The sequence below is a fragment of the Aureobasidium pullulans genome, assembly GCF_000721785.1.
Source record: "Aureobasidium pullulans EXF-150 unplaced genomic scaffold scaffold_3, whole genome shotgun sequence".
In the NCBI taxonomy this organism is placed as follows: domain Eukaryota; kingdom Fungi; phylum Ascomycota; class Dothideomycetes; order Dothideales; family Saccotheciaceae; genus Aureobasidium; species Aureobasidium pullulans.
Window position 1 is genome coordinate 457,179 of NW_021941023.1, and position 27,895 is coordinate 485,073.

At 49.8% G+C, this 27,895-nt stretch overlaps 12 protein-coding genes across 12 annotated transcripts; 8 read left to right on the forward strand and 4 right to left on the reverse strand.

Annotated features, from left to right (window-relative positions):
• Positions 1 to 189: 189 nt before the first annotated feature.
• M438DRAFT_332044 (putative aflatoxin B1-aldehyde reductase) lies at positions 190 to 1,284 on the forward strand (the record flags this gene model as incomplete). Its single annotated transcript, XM_029903455.1, has 2 exons — positions 190 to 243; positions 292 to 1,284. 2 exons carry the CDS (start codon positions 190 to 192, stop codon positions 1,282 to 1,284), a joined length of 1,047 nt encoding a protein of 348 aa, XP_029763726.1.
• Positions 1,285 to 1,651: 367 nt separating this feature from the next.
• M438DRAFT_342698 (uncharacterized protein) lies at positions 1,652 to 2,479 on the forward strand. Its single transcript, XM_029904819.1, has one exon. The coding sequence runs from the start codon at positions 1,732 to 1,734 to the stop codon at positions 2,149 to 2,151; it is 420 nt and encodes a 139-aa protein (XP_029763727.1). The 5' UTR covers positions 1,652 to 1,731; the 3' UTR covers positions 2,152 to 2,479.
• Positions 2,480 to 3,177: 698 nt separating this feature from the next.
• M438DRAFT_371932 (phosphatases II) lies at positions 3,178 to 5,271 on the reverse strand (the record flags this gene model as incomplete). The annotated part of the gene is made up of 4 exons (XM_029908311.1): positions 3,178 to 4,501; positions 4,554 to 4,782; positions 4,839 to 5,150; positions 5,208 to 5,271. 4 exons carry the CDS (start codon positions 5,269 to 5,271, stop codon positions 3,178 to 3,180), a joined length of 1,929 nt encoding a protein of 642 aa, XP_029763728.1.
• M438DRAFT_126892 (uncharacterized protein) lies at positions 5,181 to 5,857 on the forward strand. The gene has a single exon (XM_029898790.1). It carries the CDS (start codon positions 5,293 to 5,295, stop codon positions 5,746 to 5,748), a length of 456 nt encoding a protein of 151 aa, XP_029763729.1. The 5' UTR covers positions 5,181 to 5,292; the 3' UTR covers positions 5,749 to 5,857.
• On the forward strand, positions 5,823 to 7,941 carry M438DRAFT_127016 (SET domain-containing protein). Its single transcript, XM_029898794.1, has 3 exons — positions 5,823 to 6,256; positions 6,466 to 7,545; positions 7,651 to 7,941. Exons 1-3 carry the CDS (start codon positions 5,966 to 5,968, stop codon positions 7,729 to 7,731), a joined length of 1,452 nt encoding a protein of 483 aa, XP_029763730.1. The 5' UTR covers positions 5,823 to 5,965; the 3' UTR covers positions 7,732 to 7,941.
• Positions 7,942 to 9,182: 1,241 nt separating this feature from the next.
• M438DRAFT_266991 (uncharacterized protein) lies at positions 9,183 to 12,126 on the forward strand (the record flags this gene model as incomplete). The annotated part of the gene is made up of 6 exons (XM_029900147.1): positions 9,183 to 9,259; positions 9,309 to 9,715; positions 9,763 to 10,082; positions 10,130 to 10,410; positions 10,460 to 10,817; positions 10,870 to 12,126. The coding sequence occupies 6 exons, from the start codon at positions 9,183 to 9,185 to the stop codon at positions 12,124 to 12,126; spliced, it is 2,700 nt and encodes an 899-aa protein (XP_029763731.1).
• Positions 12,127 to 13,145: 1,019 nt separating this feature from the next.
• M438DRAFT_371935 (uncharacterized protein) lies at positions 13,146 to 14,387 on the reverse strand (the record flags this gene model as incomplete). Its single annotated transcript, XM_029908312.1, has 1 exon — positions 13,146 to 14,387. The coding sequence occupies one exon, from the start codon at positions 14,385 to 14,387 to the stop codon at positions 13,146 to 13,148; it is 1,242 nt and encodes a 413-aa protein (XP_029763732.1).
• Positions 14,388 to 16,156: 1,769 nt separating this feature from the next.
• M438DRAFT_342702 (uncharacterized protein) lies at positions 16,157 to 17,256 on the forward strand. Its single transcript, XM_029904820.1, has one exon. The coding sequence runs from the start codon at positions 16,220 to 16,222 to the stop codon at positions 16,973 to 16,975; it is 756 nt and encodes a 251-aa protein (XP_029763733.1). The 5' UTR covers positions 16,157 to 16,219; the 3' UTR covers positions 16,976 to 17,256.
• On the reverse strand, positions 16,958 to 18,669 carry M438DRAFT_127148 (uncharacterized protein). The gene has a single exon (XM_029898795.1). The coding sequence runs from the start codon at positions 18,552 to 18,554 to the stop codon at positions 17,187 to 17,189; it is 1,368 nt and encodes a 455-aa protein (XP_029763734.1). The 5' UTR covers positions 18,555 to 18,669; the 3' UTR covers positions 16,958 to 17,186.
• Positions 18,670 to 20,030, forward strand: M438DRAFT_126900 (uncharacterized protein). The gene has a single exon (XM_029898791.1). The coding sequence runs from the start codon at positions 18,785 to 18,787 to the stop codon at positions 19,862 to 19,864; it is 1,080 nt and encodes a 359-aa protein (XP_029763735.1). The 5' UTR covers positions 18,670 to 18,784; the 3' UTR covers positions 19,865 to 20,030.
• A 165-nt stretch (positions 20,031 to 20,195) lies between these two features.
• Positions 20,196 to 21,695, reverse strand: M438DRAFT_332052 (uncharacterized protein; the record flags this gene model as incomplete). Its single annotated transcript, XM_029903456.1, has 1 exon — positions 20,196 to 21,695. One exon carries the CDS (start codon positions 21,693 to 21,695, stop codon positions 20,196 to 20,198), a length of 1,500 nt encoding a protein of 499 aa, XP_029763736.1.
• Positions 21,696 to 23,870: 2,175 nt separating this feature from the next.
• Positions 23,871 to 27,365, forward strand: M438DRAFT_362427 (uncharacterized protein; the record flags this gene model as incomplete). Its single annotated transcript, XM_029907583.1, has 6 exons — positions 23,871 to 24,057; positions 24,111 to 24,643; positions 24,691 to 24,955; positions 25,013 to 25,184; positions 25,234 to 27,289; positions 27,347 to 27,365. Exons 1-6 carry the CDS (start codon positions 24,037 to 24,039, stop codon positions 27,363 to 27,365), a joined length of 3,066 nt encoding a protein of 1,021 aa, XP_029763737.1. The 5' UTR covers positions 23,871 to 24,036.
• Positions 27,366 to 27,895: the final 530 nt, after the last annotated feature.

The window sequence follows — 27,895 nt, forward strand, 5'->3', positions numbered from 1 at the left end:
TCGGTATTAATCTACTAGAGTAGCCTTAACTCCATAGTAGCTGCCTCTTTCGTCACTGCCGATGAGGGGTCCATCAGATATCCATCTTGTCTGTGTTGAACTGTCTCCTCCTTCTCTTTCTCATAGACTTCTATGAGACGTGCATTTGTACCACTCAAGTCAATTCTGAAACCCATCCATCGATCCAACATGTTGCTTACAGGTACCGGAAAGCCGCGAGTTATCCTCGGGACCATGACCTTTGTAGGCTTCTAACACAGCTATGTCCCAACAAGATGCTAACAATACTAGGGTCCCGACACCGAATCAGGTGCTCGTCAGACTGATCTGGCCGACTACAACAAGGCTCTCGATTACCTCCAATCTCAAGGCTACAACGAGATTGATACTGCTCGCACCTACGTTGGAGGCAAGCAAGAAGCCTGGACCAAGGATGCTCGCTGGAAGGACCGTGGTCTGACCCTGGCCACCAAGTGCTACCCTCATGAACCTGGAATGCACAAGGCAGACAGCATCCTCGCATCCCTTGATAAGAGTTTAGCTGAGCTGGGAACTGATTGCGTCGACATCTTCTACCTCCACGCTCCCGACCGATCCGTCCCTTTCACCGAGACCCTTGAGGCTGTCAACAGAGCTCACAAGCAGGGCAAGTTCGTCCAGCTTGGTCTGTCCAACTACACAGCCTTTGAGGTTGCCGAGATTGTCATGCACTGCAAATACAACAACTGGGTCCGTCCTACCATCTACCAGGGCATGTACAACGCAATCACTCGAAGCATTGAGCAAGAATTGATCCCCGTATGCCGTCGCTATGGTCTGGACATTGTCGTTTACAACCCTGTCGCTGGAGGCATCTTCTCCGGCAAGTACAAGACCAGCGAAGTACCTACAGAAGGTCGCTACAGTGATTCCGTTGGCAAGATGGGCTTCATGTACCGCAAGCGCTACTTCAGAGATGCCACTTTCGATGCCCTGCGCGTCATCGAGCCTGTTGTCGAGAAGCACAACCTGACTCTGATCGAGACGGCATTGCGCTGGGTAGTTCACCACAGTGGACTCAACATCAAGGATGGTGGTAACGATGGACTCATCATTGGTATGAGCAAACAAGAGCAGCTCGAGGGTAACCTCAAGGATGTCGAAAAGGGGCCCTTGCCAGAGGAAGTTGTCAAGGCTCTTGATGAAGCCTGGTTGATTACAAAACCGACCACGCCAAATTACTGGCACTTGGACTTAGCCTATACCTACGACACTCAAGAGGCACTTTTCAAGCCTCAGGCATAAGTGGGCGTGGATGAAGTTCGTGGGAAGATGACCATCATGAAGCCTGCAAAGCCACGGTGAAACAAGTGAAAACGAGGATCAGTACTTAGCTAGTCAAGCCAGATGATCATTCATGTCGAACTGAAAAGTAGAAGGACCATTGTTATCGTAACGTGAACAAGAGATGGACCGGCAAGATTGATAGAGACAGATGTGGCCCAAGCACCTCCGAAGCATCCATCTTTCGCCGCAATCCATTCAAGCCGCACCTTCCATCAACCATCGCATCACAATCCACAATCCACAATCAAACTCTTCCAAAGCCCGGCAATCAAGCTCGAGATCACTCTTGTCGCATCAAAACAACTCTCCGATCGCTCAATCGCAACCCCGCCACACAAGTCCAATCGACCTCTGCGAAGAGCGCATACAAACCACAACCCACCGAAAGACTACGACACAAACACAATGTCCACACCCACACCCACAACCCTACGCAGCCTCTACCGCTCCCTCCTCCGCGAACTCCCACCCCGAACCTCCGCAACCCCCTCCCCACTCTCCACCCACCTCCGCCAAACCTTCGCCTCTACACCCGCCACAACGCCCCTCTCCCCCATCACCCAAGCCTCCCTCTCCGACTCCCAATCCACCTCTTCCCAAATCGCCTCATCCTCCGGTCTCGACGGCATCGGCGCTACAAAAACGCTTCGGCAAAAAGTGGACGAGGCGGAGCAGTTGGCTATCTATTTGAAGGCGCAGAGGATGTATGTCACTCTTGTGGAAAGGTATAATCCGGGGATGAATATGAATGAGGAGGAGAGGGTTAGGTTGACGGCGAGGAGGGTGGGTATGGATTTGCCTGTCGATTATGTCAAGGGGGAGTAATAAATAAGAGGGGTTTGGGGGTTTGCTGCTGCCTATACGAACAAGGATTGGTGAATGGGGGTGGGAGAGGCATGGAGAAGATTGAGACAACGATTGGAAGGGAGCCACAACAGTAATCTCTGGCATGGCGACATGGCTGTGTTTGGAATTGCTCGAGGATATCTTCCATTTGCATTTCTTCTGAGCAGACCAGGGTTACCCTCTCGGCACCTTTGGCAGAGACAGAGACAGCTCCAACAACCACACCACTTCTCCTACATACTTCAAATCATCGGAAGACATGGAAGAGAGTATGATATTTCATCGACCCGAATTGCGGTCAATTTAGTACAGTCAAAGCATCTCAGATTGTAAAACATCACAATCCAACATTTGACCTGGCGAACCCCCTGGGTACCACACCTCGTGACCATGAGCTGGAAACCAAAGATCAGATTGAACACTTCCACAAATATGATCACAGAGACAAAGACAGTTTGATGAATAAGAGCCTTTCAATTGCGTCCACAATGGAACACGACAAGAGTTCGTAACAGAAAGAACAAAAACATTCCGATCCCCGAACATGGTTCCGTTTCCATAAAGAAGACTTCATCCCCTTTGACCTCCCCGCACCCTGACCTTTTCATTCATGGCCCATTTCCTCTTCGACGAAACACCAACGCCATACCAGAAGATGTGCACCGATTGCACATCCCATATCCGAAACTCCAGATGCGAGATTGAGAAAACCCCATGCATAACCCATCCAAGATAAAGCAAGAAGCAAGAAAGAAGAAGAAAAGGAGATACGAAATTGACTCTTCGATGACAGGCTGAAGCGCCGAATGCCATGAGATGTAGGAGCCTTGGATTCAAGGCCCTTGATGCAGATGCGCTGAGATTGTTCGTGTGGCCGCGGATGCAATGGTGATGCGAAGAAAGCACGCTAGATGCTGGTGGGAGGCGCTCGATGAAGATCGCTATGCAGTGGTAAAAACAGCACGCTGTGGTTGTGGTGAAAAGAGGTTGTTGAACATCGGATGATTACGTCGTGTTCATTGATGAAGCACGCGTGCGAGGCACGTTGGCGCCAACACTGCCGACACGACCACTGGTCTTGCGAACACTGGTCTTGCCTTCCGTGCTACGGCGTGATGGCGAACTACGCTTGCCGATGCTGAGGTCACCCTTGCCAGATCTGGTCGAAGGGGTCTTGGGCTTGCGAGGGCTTGCTGAGTCCTCGTGGATCTCGGTGAGACGGTTCTCGACGTCGCTCTCTTCCATGCCCCACTTTGTTGTTGTGGTGGTCGTCGTGGTGCAGCTAACCGCCCGACGCTTGCCGCTGCGGCTGACTGGAGATTGCGATGCCTTTCGTGATGAGGTCAAGGCGCGTAGTGCTTGCTCCTCTTCGCTCTCACTCTCGCCGAGACTTGTGCGCTGCATGCTGACAATCTCAGTGTCTGGCCTGATCTCAAAAGGTTCGTTTTCAGTTCTGGTGACCTTGCGGCCGGTGACATGGCCGTAAACCTTGCTAGTTTTACGGGGCTGGCCGGGTGTTGGTGCAGGCAGGTTTTCGTCATTGACGGCATATTTGCTGGTTGTGCTGCTGGCGAAAGTTGCAGGTTCCTGCTCGTTGATGTGACTGATCTCACCAAGAGCAGCACGCTTGGTGCTGCCGTTGGGAGGAGTGAAAGTTTGGCCGTTGCTAGCGAGGCGTCTGCTGTTTCCAGAGGTGGCCTTTGTGGGAGTTGCAGGGACGATGGAAGCGGCGATCTTCTCTCTCATGGTGTCCTCGAACCACCACTCGCGGAAAGTGCCTTGGTTGAGATGAAGCCAATGTTGCTGGGGGCCAACAACCATACCGGGACGCATGAAGCGCATGTATGCAATGATCTCGTTGGCGGTAAAGCCATGCTTGTAGATGAGGTAGGCGCCGATCAAGCAGCCAGTTCTTCCGAGACCGGCCTTGCAGTGAACAGCAATTCCCTTGCGCTTGACGGTGATCATCTCGTGGGCAAGATTGACGAATTTGCGGACCAGGCTGAGAGGAGGGCATGTGCCGTCGTCGAAGATCATGTCAAGGTGCTTGATGCCCAGAGCCTGGAAGTACGAAGGGGAGTAGAGCTCAGAGTTGAGACGAACAACAAGACCAATGCCGCGCTCAACGAAGTGCGAGAGGACATTCTTGAATGGTTGAGGAACAGAGGTTGAACGATGGAGAGCAGAGAGGGAGCGAGGAAGAGTGGCCCATTGGGAGTCCGTGGGGGTAATGACATGGGTGGGCTGGTGTTGAGGCGAGGCAAAGGCCAAGAATGAGGGAGAAATCCAGTTGAAATCACCCATGTCGACTCTTTCGTACTTTTCATATCTGTATGCGTGTCAGTTGATGCTCTTTATCGGTGGAACCGCGTCCAACTCACTCCTCAAGGCTAAAGTCCTTCAGGCCGCAGAGGCCCTCCTCCTTTGCCTTCCACACACCGTAGACAACGTCTTGTACGGTGAGACCGTAATCGGCCTGACTGTAACCAGCGTCACGGAAAGGCATGCATGGAGGGTCCATCTGGGCAATGGGCGCCAGAGCAAGATGCGGTGGCCAGTTCTGGATCAAGATCATGTAGCAAGCAAGGATGCATGCAGCGTTTGCGCGACCTGGGTTTAGCAGTTAGTAACAAAAGCTACCAAGTATCATTTAAGTGTGTTCATACTCCTTGAGTCTGCGTTGCACCAGAAGACGACGGGTCTGCCCTCGTTCTCGGGATCTCCAAGCACCTCGTGCAGCATGACGGCAAAACGGTAGAGGTGACCGATGTGGAGCGGGCCAAAGTCGGCATGGAAGGCATTGTACAGCAAGTGCTTGTCGACAGAGAAGTAGACTGGAGGTAGCGAAGGAGTGGTGGTTGTAGTCGACTGGGATCTGGCGGAGCGCTTGGACGGCGACTTGCTGGAAGACTTGTTTGTGTAGGGGAAGGGCGTTTGTGCATTGGGCTTGTGTGTGTATGAAGCCAAGTAGAGGCGGTCTGTTGGTTGCTGTTAGACCAAGTTCCTGTGTACTGTCGTGTTCGAGCGACACGGACCTTGAATATACTCAATGACCTGGCCATAGCTGGTGGCGGCTGAAGGGCTGTCGGATTGAGGCATTGCGACGATTGGTGGGTGGAAATGGCTGGTAGAAATAGATGGGGCAGCTTCTGGTGCGGCGAAATGCGACGGTCGAGGGATTGCGACAATGGGACTGCGATGCGCCGAGGCTTGGGCGGCGACGATGGAGAAGGGCGGCGGGGTGAGAAGGAGAAGTGGTTAGTGTGGCGTCGACAGCATCAAGAAAAGAATAGCTGGATGTCGAAGTCGAGAAGTAAAGATGTCGATGTCGATGTCGCGGGATCAACTCTGTTGAAGAAGCTCGACTTCGAAATGTTGTTGTTTATCCGCATGTCAACAACGAGTCTGCCAAGCAAGCTAACGACTCTGTGCTCGCTAAGGACGCCCGCCTCACAAGTCTTCTGCTCTCGCACACCAGAGACAGCAACCGTTCTCATGCATGACATGATGAGACATGTCTTCAGATGGTTTCTTCCACAACAGCCGTCTGTGTGTCCATCGGATAATAGTGTGTAGCCTGTACTTCACACCCTCCCATAATCATTTGCGCTATACCTCGCTGTGATAGCCCGTCGCAGCTTGTGATGCGTCAGTGGGTGTCCAGAGTGCACGGGCGTTGTTACTGGTTGCCAGCCAACCCTGCCTGGCGACCAGAGTGCTTTTGCTTTCACACATACCGACAACAATCTCATTTGGATACGTCACCTTCGACGTTCTTGCATACACTGCAGCCATGATACGAGACGGCAAACAACACGCATGGCTGTCACTGCCTGTTGATACCCTTCCGGCATGGGCTGCCTTGAACTCGGTCTCGTTCGATGGCATCAAGATTGGTCCTTTGCCAGGTAAAGAAGAACATGGCTGTACTGTCATTGCGAAGCGCCATCTCAAAGGTGGCGAAGAGCCTCCTCTCATGACCATCCCTAGAGAACTTATCCTGTCCTTGGAGAGGGTCCATGAGCATGCAAAGTCTGATTCTGATTTCCGCTCTGTTCTCGATAGCCTTGACGGTTTTGGAAGGGTAGGTGCTCCCTCTTTCCATTTTACATTTCCAAGCCTCCTGTTCCCTCGTCCTCTATATACTGGTACATCTGAGTCTTCTGGTTGCTGCTGCGCAATCACAAGTTTGAGCTCAACTTCACAAATGCTCAAGCTCCAACAGCTCTGTCCAGTGTAGGCCCGTCTCTACATCACGCACTATCTTTCCAACACCAGCTGACCATGTGTCAGACTGCAAGAGGCGCAATCTTGACTTTCCTGCTCATGCAATCCTTTACCGCATGCCCCTCCGCCCCAAGAAAGAAGGGCATATCAAGCCCATTTACCGAATACCTCAAATACTTACCCATGGAGATGCTACCTACTTTCTGGGCTCCTGCGGAATGTGACTTACTAACTGGCACTACCCTCGCTCCTGCTCTGACCGCGAAGCTCAACTCACTCAACCGAGAGTTTGAGCAGTTGCGTGAGGCGACATCAAGCCTGCCGTGGTGCGCGGAGCAGTGGTGGGACGAAGTTGACGGTATTCTTGAATTTGACGATTGGTTGCAAGTCGATGCCTTCTACCGCTCGAGGGCACTTGAGTATCCCGGAGTGGGTGACTGCATGGTACCCTGCATTGACATGGCCAACCACTCTTCCGGCACCGGCACCGCTGCTATCTATGAAGTTGATGACCAAGGGAATGCGGTGCTTCTATTACGTGATGGAAAGACCGTCGAGGAGAATGGCGAGATTACAATCACATATGGCGATAAGAAAGGCGCTTGTGAGATGCTCTTCTCGTACGGCTTCATTGAGGACGAAATGGAGTCTGCCCGTGAGCTATTTCTCGACCTTTCCATCCCGGGAGACGACCCACTTGGACGAGCCAAAGCGGCAGTTGCGAATTGTGCTCCAGGCTTCAAGATCGTCGAATCTGGAGACGGGGTGAGTTGGGATGGTGCCTACATCTGGCTTATCTGTGTCAACGAGGAGGACGGACTCTCGTTCCAAATCCAACAGACTGTTGAAGGTAACCGAGAGCTGATCGCCACATGGAAAGACGAACCGGTGCACGGCTTCGAAGATTTCCGGTCTATCCTAGAACAGGACCCTTTGTGGGATGTCTATCATCTCCGAGCAGTGAGTGTGTTGCAAGAACGAATCGCGAGTCAGCTACAGGATCTCTATGGATCAGATGACCAGGTCGATGCCGCGCAACACGGCGACGGCACCAATATCAGGGAAAGAGCTTGGCATCTTGCAAAGCGACTCAGATTCCTGGAAAGTGAACTATTGGAGAAAGCTTACAGCTACTATGAAGACGAGGTAAGTTGGCGACGTGGACCCCTTTCCGAAGATCTGCACAGCTTCCGGCCTGACCACGGAGTACATTGATGTTTGCTCCACACATGCTAATTGCTTTGCTTGTAGAAGCTTCAACTCATGCAAAGCGAAACCGTGTTGAGATATTTATCGGGAGCCGATGCTGAGCAAGATGAAGACTTTTCATGAGCCTAGCCATGAAAAAGTGGAAAAACACTGCAACACGCAAACTCAGCGTCAGCTTGAGTTGTTGTGATGTTGGAAGTCTCATAAACGTGGTTATTGCACCGCGATCACGCACCCAGCACGGGACCCCACGTCTACCTTATCTCCATTGTTTCTGTGATTGGAGAAACGACCCCCTTTTTGGTTGCTCCACGGCGTCCCAAACTTTGCACGGGTCATGACAGCTTCCGAGCGGTACGAGCCTCGGATTGCTTCACAGTCGTGATCATCTACGCCCGTAATCAGCAAAATAGGACAGCTTCTATTAATGATCGACAACGACAGTCATCGCAAGCTTTCAAATCAGAGAAAATGATGCAAATTTGTGCGACAAGAAAGCAGCGTTACAGGTGACAAAGTTTCTCAACTTTGGTACCAATGAGTCAGGCTTTGGTGGCCCAACTGCCGTATTTGCGTGATGCCCATGCTTCGCTCATGTCGTGGCAATCGAATTCCACATGACGGCCACCTTGATCAAGCTCATGTCTGATTGATATACATGCCCAGGTACTTGGCTCTGGGGAAGTTCGGCCGTAGATCCCATTCACTGACTGTGACAAATCTGGTCCTACGTAGTCACGAATGCTGAGCTTATGTACAGAGATGATTAAAATCGACTCGGAACAGCCTCCCCCCGGTTTCGGTCGTGGTCTGAAGCCTGGTCTCGAACGCTTCCGTGTTCTCATCCACGTTGCTGCTACTCCGCTGGGTTCGTCAGCTTCAAGCGCAACACCACAAAGACTAGCTGGCTTGATGACTCGATCCAGAGAAGCAACCAGCGAATGATCGCACGCATCGATATCCTGCATTGATAAATCAAAAGCATTCGGAGATTCACGGGAGTAACTACGAGGCAGGGCCGCCTCAAACTCGGCGCCATCAAGGACGTTAGACTTTATGATCGTCCAACGCGTCCAGCTCTCCCCCGCAACGACCAAGAGTACCGGTCATGTCAGAGTTGTCAGTCTTGTCTCAGAGGCCAATCAGAAGTGCTCGAGTCGAACCGCCGACACAGGTCCGAGGCTTTTGTCTACGTTTTCGGTCTAGTTCGAGCACTCCAAGAGGCTTGAGTGGAATTTGGCGTCTGGGGGTTTCCGCTGGTGTGTGCTCACCCCAGACTCGGACTGCGTTTCGAGTCCCGCACTGGTCCTGTGCCGATTGACCATGAGGCCTTGTTTCTTCGTCACTCGAGATCTCCACACTTCTACTTGTACGTACATAACCATAAATCACGCCTCCTTCCATGCACCCTACTTCTTGGATCCGATTCCCTTCGCATGCACCATTCCTTCGGTAGCCTCTCCCTCGAAAACCGCTTATCTCGTGCTCACCAAAACCGACCATCCCAACCAACTCTCAACCTACTGTTGTGAACTACTGGATATACTACCTACTCACAAGCACACACCGGCACCATGCCAGGCATTTTACCTATGAAGGTGATCAAGGTCGGGTCAAGTGCCCAAGCCCGTATCGCACAAGCTTGCGACAGGTATGTCTGACTTTCCGCCTTCTTCCGCCAATGCTGATGCGTTTGGCAGATGTCGAAGCAAGAAGATCAGATGTGACGGAATTCGCCCGAGTTGTTCGCAATGCACCAGTGTCGGATTCGAATGCAAAACAAGCGACAAATTGAGTCGTCGCGCGTTCCCTAGAGGATACACAGAATCGCTCGAAGAAAGAGTACGGAGTCTAGAAGCTGAGGTCAGGGAATTGAAAGAATTACTCGACGAGAAGGACGAGAAGATCGACATGCTCTCTAAACTGCACTCTGCATCCGCACAATCAGGCTTCCAGAACTCAACACGGAGAACATCGACCTCGCCATCTGCGGCATCGCCAAACACAAATAGCGAAGACGTCTTCCAAGTACAGCAGACCCTTCAGCTCGATGGAAACGGGACAAATGCTCATTTTGCTGGCACGTCAAGTGGAAATGCCTTCTATGGTACGGTTGTATTTGAATAGTGTCGGCTCAATCGCTAATTCTCGCAGACTCGTTCTCAAAAAGAGTGCAAGAACTCGGCCGTCCATCACCAGCTGTGAACGTCCAGAATCTGTTGCCCGGAAGTACACACATCGCTCCTCGTGACCCTCTTTCAGATCCCATCGTTTGGAAGGCGCCTGCTAGGCTCGAGTCTGATCAACTGATTGGCATCTTCTTCCAAGAGTGGGCACCACTTTTCCCTATTCTACACCGCCCTTCTTTCCTCGAACTCTACCAGTCTTACATGTCTGCTCCCGAGAAGATCATCGACAACTGCAGCCATGCTCAATTGAACCTAGTCTTCGGTATCGCAGCACTGTCCAGCGGTGTAAGTGTCTTTGTCAGTCACAATTGAACACAACTGACAAAATACAGTCACGCGACTCGTCTGAACTGCAATCATACGAGTCACAATGGCAGGCCGCTATCGACGCGATACTCACAGATCACAGCATGCCTACTCTGCAATGTTTAGTACTTGCACAGCTATACTGCATGCAACGCGGTGATTATGACAGACTTTTAACTTACAAAGCACTCGCCGTCACTCTTTCTTCCAGACTAGGCCTACATCAATCACAGAAGCGATTCGCTCTTGGCGCTTCTACCAGTGAGATGAGGAAAAAGGTCTTCTGGTCGCTCTACACAGTAGACTGGTATGTTACTAAGAGAGAAACTTCGTAAATTATTACTGACGTTCGACAGTTTCTCCGCTGTGACTCTGGGTCTTCCCAAGCAGCTCAAGGACGAGGATGTTCATTGCGAGGAGCCTCGCGACGCGGACGAGGAATATGTTGACGAGACTGGTTTCAAGGCACCTTGCCCTGGTGAGTATACCAGAGTCTCAAGCGCTCTTGCACTTTTCCGTGCTGCTCGCATCTTGTCTCGTGTCTTGGAAGAGATCTATCCCGCTCGCTCATCGTACGACCTCTCTTTACAACAACTCTCGGCTTTGTCGGAAGAACTCGACGCATGGCACAACGCTCTTGCGCCACACTTGCGCCTTCCCTTTGCGAATGACAAACCAACCACCGGAACTGTCAGCAGCCGCTCTCCTTTGCTGGTAAGTTGTCCGGAGATTTGAGCTCAAAGCAGCTTTGGCTAACTGCTTGCAGTCATTGACCTACCACTTCATCCGTGCTCTCATCCATCGCCCAGCAGTATGTGCTTCTCTTGGTCCAAAAGCATCCTCATCTTTGCTTGCGGTCGCCGGATCCTCGAAGCACACCATTCAGATCATTGAATTGCTAAGCGAAAGAGGATTGAGCTTCTCATTCTGTATTAACAAGGATGAACTTCTTGTCTTGTCTGGACTGGGTCTTTTATTCCAAAGCCTGGGACTCGGGGAGACCAGCAAGCTCGTCAAGGACAATCAGAAGATGATCTCGATTGTCGTCAACATTCTTACTCAGACCAAGGCGCCCTCAGCATTGGAGTTTCAGAAGCTCACTCCTTCGGCTCCCGTCGTATCAGCACAGCCCGCAGCTAAGCAACACCACCCGTCTTTGTCACGCCACAACTCGGACGGCGCTATCCACCCGGTAGATTTCTCCAACCATGGACTTCCTTCATCTTCGGAAAGGAACAGATTCAAGGCAGCAGCTCAACGACTCATGGCCAAGACTCCGTTCGATCGCAACGACCAACGAAGAGCAACCTTCCCGAACATCTCACTGCATCATAACGCCATACGGACGCAGAGCCAGCCGAACATACCCCAGGTTGCTACTTCTGAGCCCGCATACAGCCCCGCCAATCCTTCCCCCGCACCACTGCCCGCATCCGCCCGACCATCTGCGCCACCAAACCTTAGACCCGTGCGCTCCTTCCCTCAACAACACCCCAATCTTGATTACCTCTCCTTCAGCAACGTTCCTACCCGCGCACACTCACCTGATGGTCACACATCCATCAAGCAGGAACCTTCTGATTGGGAGCGTCTGCTCGGCTCACTGGATAATGGTCAGACCAACATTTTCGATAACATCTATGGCGGCCCACCCGTCGAGTTCATGGACGACCACCATCGCCAAAACATTAAACACATGGTACCTATGGCCTCGAGTCTGCCTAATCCGGCTCCCCAATGGAATCAGTCACCACCCGACGTCTGGGCCGTGACAAACTCGGATATCAATGCAATGGGCTGCAGCATGGCTGGCAGTGTCGCTCACCCTGAGAGTGTCTTCAGCATTGGTACTGATGATGGCACTGCTACCGGCGATGAGCTGTTCGGCAACGATTGGGGCAGCGGCAGCAGCACTAATGGCAGTGAGGCATATGCAGGCATTGTGATGCCCCAATTGACCCCTGACGAGCACAGCATGTTGACCAACATGTGGGAGAACACCGCCGTTCTCCAAGCTTCGTAGAAAATGAGATCATGACTTGATTCTTTGTTTATTTGTTTATACCCCTGTTCATGGATAGCGTTGTTCTCTTCTTTCTGTTTCAAATTGGATACCATATATTGTCTATAGTATAGTCGGCGCCCAAGCGTACTATTTGTATTTAAATAACTCTTCCTAATCATATCCCTCTGCCTATCCGTTAAACCTATGATCACTTTGCTCGCCCATCCATTCACAATGAAGCTTGCATCAATCGAGCCACCACTTCTCGCTCTCCATCGCAGTCAAGCCACTTCCTCGTACACAACTCCGAAATCCAGCCACCCTATCTTCCTGTCTCCCTAAATCCTTCACAGGGTCCAAGAAAAAAGAAATAATCCCGATCGACAACACACGCGACCAAAACATGTCAAAAAGCCAATTAATCTTTTCCCCCCAATAATCCCACACACACTGTTCACACAAGCCTCGGTCGACCGGAGTACAGAATCGAGGAGAACACATCCGTGATCATCCATCCCCTGTTTGAACAAGAAAAAAACGTACACGTACCTGACATGTATATTTCTGACTTGAAGGGGTGGTATCTATGTACCTTTCCGAGTTATTATCTTGATCAGCGGTTCTTTTTTGCTGCAGGAGTTAGATAGTATGGTTTGAAGGAAAACGATGGAGGGGTGCAACGAAAAAAGTATGTTTCTGGTGTCAGGATTGGGGATGGTGGGAACGATAAGAAGGGTTTCTGGAAAACAACGTGGGTTGGCGTGGTTTGCAGATGGATGTTTTTGTTTTTTTGTTTTGATTCCGGGGTTGTTGTTGGCGATGGATAAGGATGGATTGTTATTTCCTTGTAGCTTGTAAATTTTGAGATATTGAGGTCGCACTAGAGGTTGCTACTTGTGGACAAAAGGTCCAAGTGCAACATGTCATGGCTAGGGGATGTGAGGATCAATCAGGGGTTTCATAGTAGATTCGTATATATCGTCAAATGTATGTACAGCATTTTGTTATGCTTGAGCAAAAGAAAGAGGTGCACCTCACTACGTGAGAGTTTGTGCAGCATTGTCAGCAGCAGCAGACCTTTTCGCATATGACTTCTTGCTCCTCTTCATTCCCTTGCCCATTCCTTCAACCAGATATGTGAACTCTTCGACAAAAGTCATGTTTGCGAACTTCAGCCCCTCCACATCATCATCGTATGCCTCCTGAGACCAACACTTCTGGCGGACAATCTCACGACGCAGTTCAGGCAGATCCAACACTTGTAGTGCTTTGCTTGCACCCACGGTATCAATCCAAAATGCGGCATCGCGGTAGACTTGCCGTGCCAACAGAGCACCGTGCGATCTGCCGTCATCCTCGACGGTCCTCTTGTAATTGCGACTATAGAGATGATAATGGTGGCCCAGGGTTTCGATGCGTAGTAACTGAAGGTTACTGCAGCCACGAAGCAGAGTAAGGGCGGAAACGTTCATTGCTTTTCGCACTCCACGGCCCCAGGTTGAGTATGTGTGAACAATGATGTCGCGGACGAGAGATAGAGTTTGACTGCTCAGAGGGGCAAGAAAATGATGTAGAGCAGCGGTATTGGCGAAATGTAGAGGCTGTGAGTACAAGATTCGAACAGCTTCTGCGTAAATTTGTTTATTGACCGCAAGGAGAGAAGGCGACAGAGTGCGTAGGTCTTCTTTTCCCCTGAACGCGGTATGGGGAGACATCGGGCCAGGGCGCTCGAGGTTACTCAGACCAGCATAATGACTTTTGTCATCATATTGGAGCAATGTGTCTCTCTTGGGCACTCGGCGATGTGAACGCCAGCCTTCATTCAGGACCATGCCATCAGGATCCTCCAAAGCCAGAAGATAGATCTTGTTGCGCAGTTCGGTGGGCAGAGAAAGAAAGGGGAAAGGCTTCACAGGCTTTTCCTTGCGAGGACGCTTTGCCTTGAATTGCCTGGTGGTGCCCCACTCGACTGACGAGTCTGAGTTGTAGCCAGAATCTGCATCGCTTTCGAATTCGGACTCGGTGGGCTCCACATAAGAGACCCGGGCACGCTTGCGAAGATTTCTAGAAGTTGGGGAGACTTCGGACTCGAGTGTGGGCATCTCGGTGTCTTGTCCTTGGTTGTCTTCGAGATCGTCGTGTGTTCGCTTCTGGCCAAGCAACGACCATGCCAGTGTAAGAGCTGTTGTTGTGCATTTAGAGTACATATAGGTACCAACGACTTCTAGCCTTTGCTTCGGACTGAGGCCCTGGGGTATTGAAGCTTCGAAGAATGCCATGGTGTAAGGATGGTAGTTGTACAGTCAAAGTTGAATGAGATGAGTACTGCTGACGGGAATGAATCTCACCTTGACCTACCTGCACGTCTATTATATGGTTATTTGCCCCTCGTCCCACGGTCCAGGCGACGGCGATGCGGCCTGGTAGATACGAGAACAAGATGTTGTATTTGGTGGTTGACCGAGGATGAGACGCGGTTCTGCCTAATGTTTGTCCGAATTGGGGAAAGTGGCTTGAGATCCGAGGCAGCATCAGGCAGAAACAGAAAGCGCGTTGGTCTTCATCAAGCGGACCACAAACTTGTAGAAACAGAAGGCGCCTGCATTCTGTTTCCCATCTGTGTTCGATTTGACTTGCAAAGAGCGCGAATACTTTCATCATCGACAAGAGTCAGACATCATCATGGTACATGCGCCCATGCTTGTACGCACCCGCGATGGTATGGAAGCCCATATGACGCAGATATCGGTTTGAATACGAATAGTATCGCGGTCTGGCGATTTTCTCATGCGACAAGGCAGAGGGATGATTACTTTCAAATGGCAAGGTGTGTTTGTCGAGCTCTTGGAGAAGGTGCTGCTGCCGTTTACAGTCTCCATGTGGGTGAAGCCGCGTTGGCTAGTCAACGCGAATTTTGCGTGACGAGCCAACACCAGAGCTTGATCGACCTAGGCACGCTGAACCATACCTCCTCTCCCGCTCGCCATGGCCACGATATGATCCTTGGACAGCAATCAACTGATGGAACTCCGATCTAACTGTGGAATCAATCTATGTATTCATGAGCAACGCCGAGACAGCTGCACATTGTATATACTAGGAAGAACTCTCTAGTGCTCCACGCATTCGAACTCTCCCATCTTTCCTTCCATTGTACACCACCACGACCGCCAACATGGGCAAAAAATCGAAGCTTCCCAAATCGAAAATGAAGGTTAACTTGGCGAGGCAGAAAAGGATGGCCATGGCGATGATTAAAAAGGACCAAACTGCCGACAATCATGATGTCCTCAACCCTGACGTAAATCCGGAATTCAAGGAGCAACATTTATCAATCTATGGCCATCGCTTGATGTCCAATCGGGACCTTCGGGCGATGGAGGTTGCAGAACTCTTCATGGAATGGGCTTCAGACGACAGTCAACCAAACGGCCTACGTGAAGGGTTGCCTGAAGACAGTGCAAGAGGTATTAATCTAGTCTTGGACGACTTCGAAGACATTTGCCGACGACATGGCGAGGAACAAGAAGACGCCTTTACGATATTTGCGCACGAATGGAAATGGTACCCTCCGGTGCTAAAAACGTTCAAGCCAGTAGAAGTTGGACGTTGGGAGCTGGCTGTCTACGACATTCTCTATAATTACTGTTTACGCCCGGTGGAATTCAACTCACTTACTATGAACCAATTCATAGCGTGGCTCTGTTCAAATGGCAGGGTCCCTAAGGATTTCTGCAAGAGAGTAGAAAAGGAGTGTCTCAGTCGTGGTGGCATCAAGTACTCCGAATTCCTACAACTTCTGAAAGCCTATGTCGACGCAGAACCAGAGGAAAAGGAACGCAAAAAAAGGCTTCATGACTTCTTCGCCAACAACAAGCCTCCCAAACTTAAGGCTATCGGCTTACAGGAGTTCGACCAATACAAGAGAGATGTCATCAAGATTGCCCAAACAAATCGCGATATCCTTCTTTTGTGGGACGAGGAGTTTGCACACTGGCTTAGGCAAGGCTTCAACGGATTTCCTGAACTCAACAATCAGATCAGGTGGCGAGCTTTCGAATTGGCTGCCCGACTTGACGAGAGCAGGCCCCCTTCATGTAAAGCCGTCAACATGTTGTTTGGTGATCTCCTCATCGAGATGGAAGATTATATCTATGACCAACACGATGTCTGGGTCAGACAGCAAAATATCGAAGCGCAGCGATCGTCTGAGAAGGTCGAGTCACAGCAGCAAAAGGCCGAAACTAGGGCACCGGAAGAACAAAGGGTGGAGGCTCAGGCACCGCAACAGGAAACTGCCGAATCTCAGGTACCGCAAGCCAAGACGGAGTTCGAATGGGAGCCGCAAGCTCAAGAGCCGAACAAACAAATCCAGCTCGAGGACATGTTGAATGAGATATTACACAACGAGAAGAGGATTCATCTCCACAAGGCTCGCATCCAGACCAACAGAGCTGGAGGCAAAGGTACGAGCGACGACGACAGACAACTGCAAGTCCTTCATCAGAGAGAGCTTCAGTGCCTAGAGATGTTAAAGGAGTTGCGGCAGGAGCAAGAAAGGAGAACGATACAGTGCGAGAGGGCCATGTCACAGAACACGATTCCGCAAGCGACCAATGACGAGATGCCCACGTACCAAGAGATTGTCACCAAAGAGATCACGCCACCGAGAGCCGCACTTCGAGAAATTGTCACACCCCAACGACACCATCCATGCATTCCTGACTCCAAAGTGTCTTACCCTCAGAGCTACGACGAAAACGGGTCTGGATTGCCTTGTGACCCTGATTACGAGCGTTTACAAAGGTGTCGAATGGCAGAGATAAGGCGGCAGAGACTGACCAGGAGGACGACAAAGACAAGATGACGCACAGGATTCCAATCTGCCTAATGAGATATGATTGTTAAGATTTCCACCAATTTGCCCAACTTTCCTTTCCCCAACATTTGACATTCTCTGATCTTCATGTCAAGCCAGAAAATTGCTTGCCGCTTTCCTGTGGCCACATCCTCTTTTCCCAACTGGACCTCCTAGTCGGATACGGCGATGTTTTGGAGTCTAGTACGATAGCATGTCTCTAGATATCACTGGAATCAGAGACTGTTTGAACAAGCATTACATCCGATTCCTTCGACACCGAGGGCTCCAGTCGACCGATCATGTCCGATGGAGGGTTGCGTTTCGTGCTTCGAGCAAGAACCATGGCCCTCCGGAACGCTGCATGGTCGTAGAACTCGCTCGTGTTGTTGTGGAAGGGCTTTGGAAATGCGAAGGAGCCTCGTTCTCCGAACCAAGTGAGCTCACTGGTGAGCCAAGAGCTGGTCAACCATGCGGGAAGAAACGAATGCTTGCAGGATCCAAGACTCGTCCACGTTGATAAAACAATTTCGACACTATCCTTGTTGTATTCCTGGTAGACGAAAAACGCATACTCGGTCAAGCACACATCGCATCGTCTTAGTTCAGGACTGGCTCTACATAAGCGTGAAGGCTGATCCAGTAGCGCAGCAACGTGTCTTCCGGTATCGTTCGCATGGCAGCAGATTGCAAAGTGGGTCTCTGCTTTTTGGCCGATCTCCCTGGCCCAGTCATGCGATCTCAATCCCAATATCCCTATGTATACGCTGGGGAAGAAGAGGCGCTGCTTCGTCCACAGAGTTAGGACCGGACCGCTGCTGAACACAATCTCCGGCTTCACTTCTATGCTCTTCTTCCAGATCAAGGGCGACGGCTCTGTGGAGCCCAACGCTCTCGGCGACCAGTCGCTTATGGATTCCCATTTCTGGTCCATCTGGATCATTTCGAAGGGCAGACCATGAGGGGCCCCATATATGTACCGCTTCATGACTTGCTGCGCGTCCTCGAATTGGAACTGGTAGTCCCATGGAGCAAGACGATAGAACAGTCCATTGCTTTGACTGAGCGTGCAGGGTCGATAAGTCAAGCCATCCTCTGTTTGAGCAACACGCTTATGGAGCTTCATGCAGAGATCGCATAACCAGTGCTCAGGCAAATCTCGATCCAGTAATTCCAGAGTTAGGAGGAGCTCATGATTACAGATATCCGTCCTCATGTACAGCATCTCGGTTTCTTCGGATCTCAACTTGAAAGCGCGTGCTTCGAGGAGTCGGGGGCAATCACAAAGCCGATGCTTAGGATTCAGTCCTGTGAGCCTTGATCGCCACAGTTTTTGCAAAGCTTGCGCGTGATAGAGCTCTCTACTAGTCAAGGCGACGCAGACAATACTTCGAAGAGGCAGAGCTTGACAGATCTGAAGGACAACCTCAAGAGGCAGGTTGTGAGGTCTGGAGTCCATCTCGACCACATCATATGAGCCTTGGAAGTGTTTGTTTGGACAGAGAGGATCCGAGAATGGTTGTGCGCCTGTTGATAATGACTGACAAGTGGCCAGATGGATTTGCGCGCGCGGGTAGCTTCGAGTCATACTCGCTAAAGTCACGGATTGACCTATACAACAACGCCAAGCATTGATATCTAAGTCGCAACGAGTGAATTAGAGAGAACGCAGAAATCTCTGAATCATACTCTGCTTCTGACTACATGAAGACATACAAGCTGGACTTGCTCTCTCTCTTCTAATTTTCCGATCGCTATTCGCAAAATCTCACATCAAAGTCAAGCGGCCGTGTTCTCAAGTTCACAGAATAATCAAAAATGGCAAACTCCACAGATACCAGAGTGAATGAGGCACAAGCCCATGACACTTGGTTCCCAGGCATGGACCCCATCGACGTTGCCGAACTCTGCAGAATCAGACCCAGAAATTGGTTAGCCTTCCACGATGAAGCACAACATCATCACAACCCACCAAGTCAACAGATATCGACACCCGTCTTGACAGAGAACCCTCCCAGCTTCAGCACAAAGCGCATCCGCGACTCGATCTGCGTCTACAAGGATCGCAAATCAAAACCCCGTCGTCAAGTCCGCAGAAAGCCAAACGAGTTGTCAGAACCCACCGTCACCGACGACGAAGTGAGCGAGCGCCAGTCAACGTCTCTCAAAAGCGATAGCATTCGCAGTCAAGCAAGCATTCTCTCCAAACTAGTCGTCAAGAAAGCGGCAAAAAGCTTCTGCGTCTTCATGCTCTGCACACCACCAGACGATTACACAGCTCCACCCTCCAGAGCCGTCTCTTTACCAGCAAATGCTTCGACCACTTCAAAGATCGCCAACAAGTTCTGGACTTTTGTCGATGGCGAATCACGCTACCCACCTCAAGCAAAATCAGAATCTAGAGCAAACCTCACAAGCTCAACCCTCAGACCCAGAGACGGCGCCGCGGCTATAAATCATGGCTCGACCACCACCATCAGCCATGTTGAAGGTCCCGATCCGAACAATACACCCAGACGCTTCCCCATCTTCGACACAGACATTTGGAAATCAGCACGCAGACCATCATCACTCCTTTCCATGCATTCTCAAGCATCACAAAAAACATATACATCCACTCGCCCGCTGCCACCAACACCATACCTCACACCTCACTCACCAGACGAAGAATACGTCTCATACAATCACCGCGAGTGGATCCCCGAGCAAGACATTTCTCCCTGCACGAGCATCCACGGCGACGGAACATCAAATTGCCAGACCGATGTTAGAAGGGCATCTGATATGCATAGCCAGCATTGTGGCTGGGATCTTGGAGGTTCTTCTGTGACTTCTGCCGAAAGTGTTTACAGCAAAGTCAACAGTTCCAGAGAGCAGAGTTTTGCTGATGATATTTGATGGAATTGGATAGAAGCAAGGAAGACAGGAGAGGAAGGAAAACATTGCGGGACACTATAGAAGGAGGAATGATAGATTGGGGTGGAAAACTGTTGAGGCTCATCTCACGCCTCGTAAGCGTGCTTGATAAGGCTCTGCGGTATCTGGTCTCATATGATGCGATAAGCATGTTGGGTTGCTCAAGAATACTACAACGACTTGTGCGCCACCATTTTCTTCCAGTGGAAGTTTTGTTGAATTCAAGAATCATCGTGCGGTTTGATGTGTATAGGACTAGTGTGATTTGACTCTACCATCATGTATCCAATCGTACGGTCTCAAAACATCTCCATCAGTCAATTCGATCATCGCCTGGTATGCGCTCTCCGCGAGCAGGCAACAAAGGCATCATCGTGTAGTCAAACTTGACATCAACACCGTCCAAAGGAACTACACGTTTTATCTTCACACCTGTCCTTCCCTCCTCTTTCCGCCAAGAAAGCATTCCCTTCTTTGATCTTTGTCTCCACTCTTTTCTAGTAAAGAGCATTGGTGGAGGTTTTGGTGTTGCGCCCGCTAACGCTATAACAGCACCAAAGGGCAGCCTAGCTCCGTAGACGGTCTCGTCCCAGACCGTGTTTTCTGCATATCTGATACAGTCCCCCTCTTTTCCGATGACACAATTGTCCGACTTGTCGTATAACCCATGGTACCCATCACCGATATACCGCATGGGCAAAGGATAAGTCTTGTCTTCGATACAATCTCGGATTAACACCGAGTAGCCATACAATTCAGCACGTTGTCGCTCTTGGTCTGTCATACTGAACATATCATCCTGGAACTCTTCCATATCAGACATGAAGGAAAGTTGGTCTTGGACGACCTCGATCTTGTGAGCAGCGGGGAAGCAACCTGATTTGTATGCCAAAGCAAGATTGGAGGTCAGTGAGAGTGGCTTGGTATCATAGCCACCACCTCCCCCAATCAACCAGGGTTGTTGTTGTCCGAGGTCCAGGTTGGCTTGAAGATCTGGACAGAGAGAAAATGTGCATCCAGCATCTACCCGACTAAGGATACAAATGCTAAGCGTTGAAAGAAGATCCGCGTGTAATAAATTTCCAGCTTCCGACGGGTCTAGTCTAGCTAGGTCCGGTTCATCATGACGGTCATTCGAGTCCACGGAGCTCAGAAGTAAGATACGGCTGCACAAGTTGTGTACTCTCAGCTTGACGTGTCGGAGTCTAGGCATGATGTACCAAATATCCGGGCAAAGATGATGTGAGACGCGTCCTGGCGACCAGTCCGTGCCGCCAGTGTCGAGCTCGAGGCTTTCACAAGATGCTGGAAGTGCTCTAAGCAAGCGTCCCAAGACTTCTGTTTGCAGCCTAAACCCAATAGAGTTTGGGGTGTGATCGTCTTCGGATGCTGAAGGACTCGTGACGAAGACGGAGAACGAGGCCAATGACACGAGCTTGGGGAGGATCGTAATAGTGAAGCGATCGATAATTTGCTGGAGAGCCCGAGTCTGTGGAAAGCCATGTAGCCTATTAGATTCCCACATGTCTGGATCGTACTGGGAACGCGATGTTGTGACGGACGTTGACGTTACTACCTCGATATGCAGGGTGACACTTCTCACCATTTTGAGCTTGTCAGAAGCGCGCCCGGCGTTCTCGACGAGTAACTGAAGACCATCGGCAGTAAGGACGAGATGTGACCACAGCACTGGCTGTGCAATGTCTCGCCAAAGCCTGCAGACGGTGGAAAGTTCGGAAAGAGCATGAAGGCTTTGCTCCTCGCGAACCAGACTGAATATTGTGCTCAGAACATCTGGTAGTATATGGACCATGCTGGGAAGTGGTGATTCCGGCCGGTGAATTGTGAGTCGGAAAGTTTTGTCGAACGTGCAAATGTCAGGCCGATGTGTGAAATGCAGCGAACGTCGAGCAAGCCAAAAGGATTGGCTAACCTATGGGCCGACTCACAGGGCACAAGAACATAGTGTGACAGGACCTTCCTCGGAAATTGAGCATTTGATGCATGGAAACAAGAACATGTTCGTACTACAAGCATGTTTTGTACGAGTTTCAGTTGTGACAAGACGCCTAGACCTTGAGACGGCGGCGAGGTGCACTGACTGATTTTCTCGTGTGCAAGAGTCGTAGGAATTTGAGCGTTACGGCTTCGAAGTGCTCGGACATCGTAAACGCTTACAACTTTCGTGACAACCCGTGGTTTGCGCAAATATAACACATTGTCTTATCCCATCCTACGTTTTCGTTGCCTTGGCAGCGGTTGCGCTAATGGTAGGCGCGTCCCTGCTTTACCCGTCGCGACCCTCTCGGAGGCGTTAAAACGACTATATCCTCACCAAAAATTGTCAAATTTACATTACATAATAGGGTTAAAATAAGTCGTATAACGGTATGTAAAAATACTCTAGCTAGCGTAGGGAAGTAATCCTAGAGCCTATAGAATTAACCGAAGGTAGAGACGCGACCTTTACTAACGAAAGTAGGCTAATAGTATATAGCGTAGTAATTAATCAATTAAAGAGAGGAGAGTATCTATAGGCGCAATCTATCTAGATATCCTACTTTACTAAGGCGTTAGGGTACTAAGTTAACCTTATTATCCCTTCCCTTATTATAGTCTATTATAGACCTATCTATAATAGAACCTTACCTTATTATAATAGAGTTATAACTCCTATAAGTATGCTAGGACTATACTATTTTTAACTTTGTTAATAAATAAGTAGAACTAATTAAGAGGAGCGGGTAGTTCTATATAGAGCTAGAGATATACTCTACTCGTAGATAATAAGATAGGTAATTTCCTTACTACGTATAAGAGCTTACGCTAGTAATAATGTTATTTACTACTATTGTTAAGTAACTAAGCTAACTACATACGATAGAATTTACTAATCTTTAAGCTATATAGAAAGGCGTACGTATAACTATGCTCTATAAGCGTAAGGATCTAATATCCTTACTTAATAGGTTTATTACGTGTACAAACTAAGTAGTTAGTTCCTCTAGTAAAGTAAACTATAGTTAAAAATAGTGTAGTCCTAGCATACTTATAGGAGTTATAACTCTATTAAAATAAGGTAAGGTTCTATTATAGATAGAGTTAAAATAAGTCGTATAAATCTCATCATAATTTTAAAGATTTTAAAGCATTCTTCTATCTACGTGTCTTATTGAAAAAATCCAAAAGTTGCATTAATCGGCTTCGACGCCCGCCGCCAAGATTTCCACGACTCTTGCACACGAAAATAGCTCCAGTTGACCTCCTTGGTTGACCTTCCGAACTGGCTGCTACGCACGCAAGTCAGCCAGTCGTAGCTTCTTTTGTGACATGCTTTCTTTCTTTCCGTTTTCTCACCTTATTAATTCTACCTTGCTGTAAACAAATTAAAGAATAGATTCGCGAAATGGAAACCTGTCTTGGACTTTTGAGCCAATGCACCGGTTGGGCCGCAGGGGCCTGACAAATCCGCCTTTCTCATCTTCGGGTTGTGACTGCTCGACTGCTTGACTGCTTGGATCCTGATACGCCCAGCAGGAAGTCGAGCTAGGTACATGGAGGCGTCACTCGTGCGCGACCAGTAGGTCGAATCAATTGTGTTCGGTGAATTCGTTGCCTTTCAAGCGTCCTGTGTTATGCTACCAACGCCATAACTTCCCTCCCCTTCCAGCTGCATCTTTATCAGTCTCCCACGACTGATAAACTAAAACCGTAGTGTCATTCTAAAGGCTACATGACTTTACTCATTGCCAAGAACAAGAAGTACGATTGACCACAAGATTGATCCAGATGCCTCTCTTCACCACATGCTCAGCGAAGGGAACGAACACATCATCAGCAACACGGGGATGCCAAAGGCTTCATCAAACTTGTGTACGAGGAGGATCGGAGGCACTCTTCGTGCCTACGATCGAGCCGCGATCAATCTTGATCTTGGTCCCGTATCATGAGTCGCAATAAAGGTTACGAAACATGGCTCAAACGGCAGCGATGCCTGAGCTAAGATCATGTCCTCTGACATTTAATCATGCACAGTCTGCCGCCATAAATCATGGAGCCACACACGAAGAGTATAGATTGGAGGTCAGAACACTGTTGGGATCTGATCGGGACCCAGTAAGCACTTCCATTGGCAGAAGTATAGTGGTAGAGATATGTTGCCTAAATTTATTGAGGTTTGTACACGATGTTCCAGTGCGAAGACTGGCCTGCTGACAGGTCTCGACAGATTACAGGCCTTGTGTGTCTGGCTTTAATTCAACCGACAGTTGCACAATACAACAGAGCAACTTCAGTCGAGGTCAATAATGGCAAGCCAACGGCGTGGTGGTCAGCCGAAGCAGAAGCTCCATCGACCAGCGTCTTCGTCGCCTCGCCACTACCTACTGTCTTCTACAATTGCCATTTTGCAGGCTCACTGTGCAATAACGTAGAACTAACACAGCACGGGGCTCACGCTGGCACAATTGACATGGAACTGGTATATGACAAAGATTCAGACAGAAGAGACTCACGCAGGGGTAAAATCTGTCCCAAGACCTGGAACAAAAAGCACACTTGTCCAGAAGTTGACCAGCCCGATGTCTGGGTGCGCGACTCGACTAGGAACGCTGATGGCAACAGATTGAGGCCCAACAAGATCTCCAATAAGTTGCAATATAACATGGGGATGAATGGAAGGAAACGCAATTATCTGATTGAGGACTACTCTGGCACTCCCAGTGGGTTGATGTACACCTGTGATGAGTTCCCATTCGCGAGGTAAATCCTTTCGACTTTCTTTAAGAACTAGACTGATGGGGCAATAGTACTATCCAAGGCGGTACTGGCCTTGCTGGAGATCCAAACGCAGGGTTGACATATAGCGCAACGACTTACTGTGCTCCACAAGGGTCAAGATGTGCGAAGGATGTAAGATGGCAGGATGACTGGCTTGCTTCACGTGGGTTACTATCGCAATGGAAAGCCTTAACGCCTGGCAGCGCTGCAAAAAGCAACTGGATGGCCGCAAAGAATATGTACTATCCTGTCAGCGACCAGAACATGCAAGCTGGTGCCCTCAGCGAACTGGCTGTCAGTGATACAAGTCAATTTCAACTTTTGCACAGTGGAACTTACTGACATGATCAGCGCCATTTCTCCAAACTCAAGGGTGACCTTTTCCTCTTCAAACTGAAGACATTCAGCGATCCGAACGAACCTCGCTTCGCATACATGGAGTTGGGAGAAGACGACGATGAAGAAGATGATGAGGATGGAGATGTCGACATGTCGAACACAAGGCGCGATCTTGACATGCAATGTAAGTTCCGAAAGCCGCCTCGGAGATAATCTCATGCTAACAGTCGTAGCCGCATTCCAGATCCAACACGCCGCCAACGCGAGCCAAGAATATAGGGATCTTGATTCTGAATCAAAAAGTAGACTTCCCACTGGCGGTGACTCCTATGCACCGTACTCTAGCAGTAATTCTGACCCCAGCGAATCACATACCTCCAGGACCTCGGGATTCATCTCGCTCACAAGACCTGATATCAGCGCCAGAAGCCTTCGACTAGCGCCAACAGAGGCTTCTCAATTGATCTTCCCGAACAACGCGACAGTAACTACCCTACCCTCGACATCGACAATTGTAGATGCCACAGAGAGGCTTGCCTCTTTCGATCCTATCCGATCTGATCCACTATCAGCCTCTTTGACGCGTCCTGCTCTTTTCTCTAATTCAAGTACAGGCAGCAGTCACATCAGCCTGAGCTATTCAAGTATCTCAAACACAATTTCGGATAATTCCACAACCTATCAACGGACAGTATCTACATCTGGAAGTTTGCTCTACTCTGGATCGTTCACGACTTCAAAGCCTTGGAGTTCGCGTTCATCAAGTTTCAGCATGTCAAACTTGACCCAAGTGACCTCTCTGCAGCCCTGGTCGAGTAACCAGACTTCCCGTGTAGCATCCAACGTAGGGGCTTCCCGGATCATCACGCTATCGTCGGCGAACCAGACCTCATTTACCTTCGCTTCATCAACCTTGCTGCTCGGAAACAACGGAAAGACCACCTCGAGTACTCAATCTAGCATCACCAATTCTTTGAGTTCGCGAAACACCACATCATCGTCAACAGAAGCTATCGGCGTAGCAGCAGCAAATACAAGTGCATCAGTAATAACAACTAGCATCGTTGAGTTAGGGATCGCGAGCATGACACCCGTATCTTCGAAAAATTCAAGTATCTCGGATATTTCTCTGTCATCAAGGAGAATGTCACAAACTCTCGGTCTCAACTCCACGGCTTCGGGTATCATCAAGATCTCGAAGAGCTCGGGTTCTGGAACAAGTGCTACTGGTTCAAGATCAAGCACAATCACAAGCTCGATGTTCTCGACCAAATCCGATGCATCCGATTCTACAGCAAGCTCAAATAGCACATCATCTGTCTTTTCCAATTTTGCGACTCCGTCTTCACTACACTCCGGTCCAAGTGCTAGCGCAAGTCTTAGTTCAACCGATACATCCAACATCTCCACTATAACGGTCCCTCACATCTGGACAATGAGCTCACCAGTAGTCACATGCAGCCCACCATGTATCATCATGCTTCCACCTTTCCCGTTGACGGACTCAACAACCATCATCCCAGATCCGGTCACGACCAAAGATCAGACTATAACATTCCCTCCTATTACCACTGACATGGTGTCCTTCTCGTGGGTGACTATCAACAATCCTGGAGACAAGGTTACACCGATACCTGTCATTGATCCACCCAAACCAATCACTTTACCTGATGAGAAGCCTCCGGCGACCGTCATACCAAAGTTCACAGTCCGTCTTCCGATCTTGCCACCGATCATGCTGGCAACTCCTTCACTTGCCTCGAAGCCTTCGAGTACGCCAGTACCTCCATCTCCACCCGCCAATGCCGAGGACGAAGCAGAGGAAGATGAAGGAGAAGAAGAAGAGGACGAGGACGAGGAGGAAGATTGTGATGTACCAGGCTGGGACCCAAGTGATTTCCCCATGCCGGTGCCCGATGGAGAACACTTTGGAACAGAAACTTCTGCAACAGTTTCAGCCGACACCAGTTCAGCGGCCACTACGACTTCTGTGGATTCGTCGAGCACCATAGCTGCATCTTCCGCTCCTGCCCCTACCTCGGAACGCCAATCAGAACTGACATCGAACACACCACCGCCCCCTTCTACTACCTCGGAGTCTCCCCCGCCACCCACGTCTTCAACCTCCGAGCCATTACAACCACCACCACCACCACCACCCCCGTCTTCAACTCAAGAGGCACCTCCGCCACCTCCACTACCATCAGCACATCCTCCTTGCAAGACGTGGAGAGATTGCGATTGCGATTCCGCTCTCACGATTTCATGCAGCGGCCCCGCGGGCGGGCAGTAAGTTTAACTCATAGTACATGTTCAATCTTTCATTCGCTAACTTACACCACTTAGAACTTGTCATTGTGGCTGAGATCTGATGTATGATATCTGGACAGAGATCTTATAGCCATATTCAGCTAACAATATATATGCGTAAGTAGCAAATTGTTCTGTCATGACAGAAGAATGATAGCCTCGTAGGGCTCATGAGTAACCAGTGTCTCCTTGTGGCAGCGGACATATCCGTGTCGGGACAAAGACTTTACTATCTAAGCACTGCCTTCTGTAACATCATCACTGTCAGACAGCTGGTCTTTCGCGCCGTATAGTCCTTGACTATAGTGCTCGACGCCCGAGATGTTAATTTTTTTTTGTGTCGAGCCAGACGAATTGAGGATTTGCGGCATTGGATGGGAGTAGAATACCGCGTTTGGAGTGAGGGTTGGGGCGCTGATTGTCGCTAAAGTTCTGAAAGGCGTGGCAGACAATCTGGTGAGATGATTTATCAGTGACTTGGCAGGTCTCCGAGCAGTACCCGATGTTGTCACACTGGGTGCAGACAAGTGTACTAGGCTTGATGCAGGCGGCAGACAAAGTGATAGACAATACAATTGAAGTCAG